Raw genomic sequence first — 4,954 nt, forward strand, 5'->3', positions numbered from 1 at the left:
ATTTTGGGTTGGTGAGTTGCGCTAAGTTTGTTTTACGTTCGGCAGCATGAAATCTGATTCGGAGGCTCCGACTTTGGTGCAGTTAGCAAATTTGCAGGCAAATCGTTACCAATCTCTCAAATCGGTCTTGCAGAATTTTAAGAAGGATTCGCCATCCAGGAAAACAAGAATTTATCTAAAGAAGGGTCTGGAACAAGTGGAAGAAATTAGGAACGCGTTTCGGGAGACGGATTCCGTGATCGTGAATCTAGAAGGGTTTGCGGGCTCAAGCTATGCCGGGAAAAATTTCCTATCGGAATTTGAAGAGCGCTATATGAACGCCTATTGCGCCATCGCGGAGGACTTGGACAAACTTGGATTCGAGATTCCGGCACCGCCGCCCCCAACAGGTGGGGGCGCCGACCCGGAAGTGCGACTGAATATGCCACAGATGGCAGTTCCCAAGTTCTCCGGTGAGTGTGTGAGCTGGCCAGGATATTATGACGCCTTCATGAGCCTCATACACAACAACAACAATTTGAGTAATGTTCAACGGTTACACTTTCTCAAAGAGTCGTTGCCACTAGGGCGCGATAATGACATCCGAGAAATGCAGTTCATGGAGTCAAACTACGTCGTGGCGTGGGGAATGATGATTAAAAGGTATAATAATCCTCGTCTCGTCTTTTCTCACCACATGAACGCTATCTACGCTTTGCCCAGGTTGCAAAGAGATAGTACAGAATTAATAAGATCGATGTTAAGCACGGTCAATGTTTGCCTGGCTGCATTCCGACGCGTTCAAGCCTTGGACGGGGAATCGCAGCACTGGTTGGCGCATTACGTAGCATCGAAGCTGCCCAAGGAGACCCATAGCGCTTGGGAGCATCATCAAGGAAGCGGCGCCGCCGTTCCGACCTACAAGGAATTGGAATCATTTTTGAATGATCGGCTGATTATAATGGATGCGATTGAGAACCGAAGCTCTTCGTACGACTCCAATATTGGCCCAGGATCCACCGACCCGAGCAAACGAGTGCGAGTGCATAATGCACAGGAGCGCTTAGCACGGGCGAATAGCGCCTGCTACCACTGCGACCATATTCTGCGTCGTTGCACAGCCTTTCTGGCCTTGGACTGCTATCAGAGAAAGGATATAGTGAGCAGAGCGAAATTATGTATTAATTGTTTGAGCAAGTCACATGCGCTGCCGCGCTGCACCAGCAACAAGAGCTGCCAAGTATGTGGGCAGCGCCATCACACCCTGTTGCACTTCCCAGTAATGGCTCAGCCGGTCTGGCCTTCAACCCCGCATCTTAGTGCACCCACAGCCACGGAGAACATATCTATATCGGCCCCGGGGTTGGTTGTCGTCGACGCCCAATATCAGCGGATTTTATGGAGGGCGGCGGATGGATCGATCCACGTTTATGCATTGTCGACGCTAACGTTCGGAACGGCTTCAGCGCCCTTCACGGCCATCACGGTCATTCAACAGCTAGCAAAGGATGAACGGCGTTCATTTCCTAAAGCGGAAGAGGTGTTGATGCATGAGATATACGTGGACGACATTCTTTCCGGAGGACATTCGATAGAAGAGACGGAAGACAAGAGGACCCAGGTGGCGGGGGCGATAAAATCCGCACGCATGGAGTTGCGGAAATGGTCCAGCAATGAAGCGAGTATCCTGCTCTCTATTCCGTTGGAGCATCAGTGCAGTCAGACACCATTAAACTCGGACACCACGGATCCTATCAAGGCGCTAGGAATGTATTGGCTTCCAAATAAGGACTGTTTCAAATTTCGGATCAATTTTGAGATACCGGATAGCCTAACCAAAAGGATGATTCTATTGAGCATAGCAAAGCTGTTTGACCCGCTGGGACTCATCGCGTCGGTCATCATCTCGGGAAAGTTAATACTGAAGGACGTAACTATGGCGAAGAAAACAAATGCAGACGGAACCATGGCAACTCTGGATTGGGACGACGAGGTTCCTAATGCGCTTGCGGAACGGTGGCAAGCGTTTCGGGACGGCTTGCTAAGGATCGGCGATATTAGTATACAGCGGTGGATTCATTAGTTTCGGCTCAGCTTCACGCGTTTTGTGACGGGTCGTCGACATCCTATGCAGCTGCGACTTATTTAAGGCTCCAGCATCAAGATGGAACGTGCTACGCCTCTTTGTTGGCCGCAAAGTCAAAGGTTACTCCTACCAAATGAAATGGTTAACCGCGGCCAGGTGGATAAATGACCTCCCAATCCAGACCTTTTACTGGACGGATGCTACAATTCTTCTGCATTGGCTACACGGGGACGTCAATAGATGGAAGACTTTCGTCGCTAACAGGGTCGCCTTTATTCTGGATCATTCTACGCCATCACAATGAGGCCATGTAGGGACTAGCGGGACCCAGGAGACTGTGCGACAAGAGGGCTATCTCCGGGTGAGCTAGCGGGCTATAGCTTGTGGTGGCGAGGCCCGGAGTGGCTTACACGCTGTCATGGTGACTGGGCCTCGACGGAGGTCGGTCAGGCCGACATGAATGCCGCCTTAGAGGCGAAGACGGATAAAGTTCGCGTTCACCACACAGTCCCGCTGCCATCGTTGATTGAGAGATTTTCGAGTTTCACCCAGGCCGTGAGAGTCGTAGCGTACGTATTTCGGTTCAAGTCCAATATTGCCGGAAAAGGAGAGAGGCGCACCGGTCCCCTAGGCATCGAAGAGCTCGACCATGCTCTATTCGCTATCGTGCGCATCGTCCAAGGGGAGTCTTTCGCGTCGGAGCTGACCGCAGTAAAAAATTCTAAGCGGCTGCCCTCCAGAAGTAAGCTCTCGAGCTTGTCACCGATCTTAGTAGAGGGCATACTGCGAGTAAGGGGGCGATTGCGCCATTCTGGTCTGTCGCACGAGCGTCGCCATCCAATTATCATTCCAAGCTCTCATCATTTTACACAACTAGTAATACGCTATTCGCATATCTTGACTCTGCACGGAGGTGCGCAGCTTACTCTGGCGCACACTCGCCAACGGTTCTGGATACTGACAGGAAGGCAGGCGGTGCGATCTATTGTACGGAAATGTGTGAAGTGCTTTCGGGCCCGGCCAATCACGTCGGCACAGCTTATGGGAGATTTGCCGATACACAGAGTGAACCCCCCTAGTCGGCCATTCCTGGCGACTGAAGTTGATTACACAGGCGCTATAGATCTGAAGGCAGCACGGTTGCGAGGAACTGCCGTTTACAAGGGATACATCGCCGTTTTCATTTGCCTTGCAACACAGGCAGTGCATCTAGAAGCGGTGACAGGCCTCACCACGGAGCATTTTCTTCTAGCTCTGGGAAGGTTTACCGGTCGGCGAGGGATCGTTCAACATCTCTACAGTGACAACGGAACCAACTTTGTCGGCGCGGATAATCTGATGAAGGCATTCTGCGGTAAGCTTCAGGAGGACTATGAGAAGCTCATAGCCCCCAAGCTCGCTTCGCAGCGGACCACCTGGCACTTTAATCCTCCGCAGTCGCCCAATTTTGGCGGGCTGTGGGAGGCTAATGTGAAGGCGGCTAAACATCATCTCAAGAGGATCATTGGGGATCGGAGGCTCACCTATGAGGAGTTGTCAACAGTGCTCATAAGCATAGAGACGTGCCTCAACTCCCGACCGCTCTGCCCTCTCACAGCTGATGCAGATGATCTCGAGGTGTTCACACAGGCGCATTTTTTGATTGGAGACTCCATGCTGGCGCCTCCGGAATATCGACCTCAGTCCAAGTCCTTCGTGGAGCAGTTTCTAGTCCAGCAATCCATGATAAGGCATTTCTGGAAGGCTTGGAGTCGAGACTGGCTAGCCAATCTGCAGCAGAGACCCAAGTGGTGTCAGGAGACTGAGGGCATTCAGCTCCACGACCTTGTCATCATCAAGGATGACCGATTTCCGCCGTCGCAATGGCTACTGGGGCGCGTCGTGGAGTTGCACCCAGGGACTGACGCGTTGGTCCGGGTTGTAACGCTTAAAACCAAGCAAGGCCATTTAAAACGGTCAGTGTCAAAACTTTGTCCACTGCCGATACGTTCTTAGAGCTCTCACTTTGCGCATCTCAACCATAATGAATTGTTTCTTGCGCACGTTTCTTGTCTCATTTCTCCATACTAGATTCTACCCCGCCTACCACCGTGCAGGATCTGGACAAGTGGAGATGTTTCATGCTTAGTCTAGCATTGGCTGGCGGCATGTTTGGTTTGGTCGCTTGTCCCATTGTGCGGGAGAGCGGCGTTCGGCTGGTCGCTCGCTCGGTGTTGGATAGTGCATACGAGAGAGATGGAATGAGAGGAGAAGAACAGTCTGCATTTGCGAACGACGAGGAACGCACGCCGCCGATCTAACGCCGTATTATTAACACACACACGCCTGTATATAGAAGCTTAAATTAAATATTGAATTTATTCGTTTTGTGTTTGATCTTGCCTGGGAACCCCTCTTACAATGACCTCTTGCTAATAATACAAGGGGACACAACTATTCATTGTACCAATAAAATATAATAAGCTATAGGGTAGCAGCTGGTAGCACCTCATTTAGACACTGGACGATTCACAAAAGCTATTTCTATAAACACTATTCCACGAAAGTCTGAGGTATGTAAGTAATGCTACTGCAAATGAAATATTAACTTCTACATCGATTTACCACGAAAACAAACAAACACAAGAAACACACATGTTTTTTTTATTAAATACATACCAACTTTGACTTAGGTTAACACTTATTTCAGAATAAATCGCAAAACTTTAACTTTTAGAAAGCAGAAGCAAACGCCTAAAGAGTGCGGGAAAATATATTTAGGTGTGGACAGAAAAATTAAGTGAAATTCACTCACTTGTAGCATCAAAATAAATATTGGCGGGATTTTAGTTTTCAAAATAAACAAAAATATGAATTAAATTTTAACCTTTAATTTTATATTTATTGCCT

At 49.3% G+C, this 4,954-nt stretch overlaps 1 protein-coding gene across 1 annotated transcript; it reads left to right on the forward strand.

Moving 5' to 3' along the window:
• Positions 1 to 2,521: 2,521 nt before the first annotated feature.
• Positions 2,522 to 4,365, forward strand: LOC147644730 (uncharacterized). Its single transcript, XM_086841207.1, has 2 exons — positions 2,522 to 3,985; positions 4,162 to 4,365. The coding sequence occupies exons 1-2, from the start codon at positions 2,522 to 2,524 to the stop codon at positions 4,363 to 4,365; spliced, it is 1,668 nt and encodes a 555-aa protein (XP_086697333.1).
• The last annotated feature ends 589 nt before the right edge of the window (positions 4,366 to 4,954 follow it).

Source organism: Drosophila serrata, unplaced genomic scaffold (assembly GCF_035046125.1).
Source record: "Drosophila serrata isolate PLE 108 unplaced genomic scaffold, ASM3504612v1 contig_111, whole genome shotgun sequence".
Classification (NCBI taxonomy): domain Eukaryota; kingdom Metazoa; phylum Arthropoda; class Insecta; order Diptera; family Drosophilidae; genus Drosophila; species Drosophila serrata.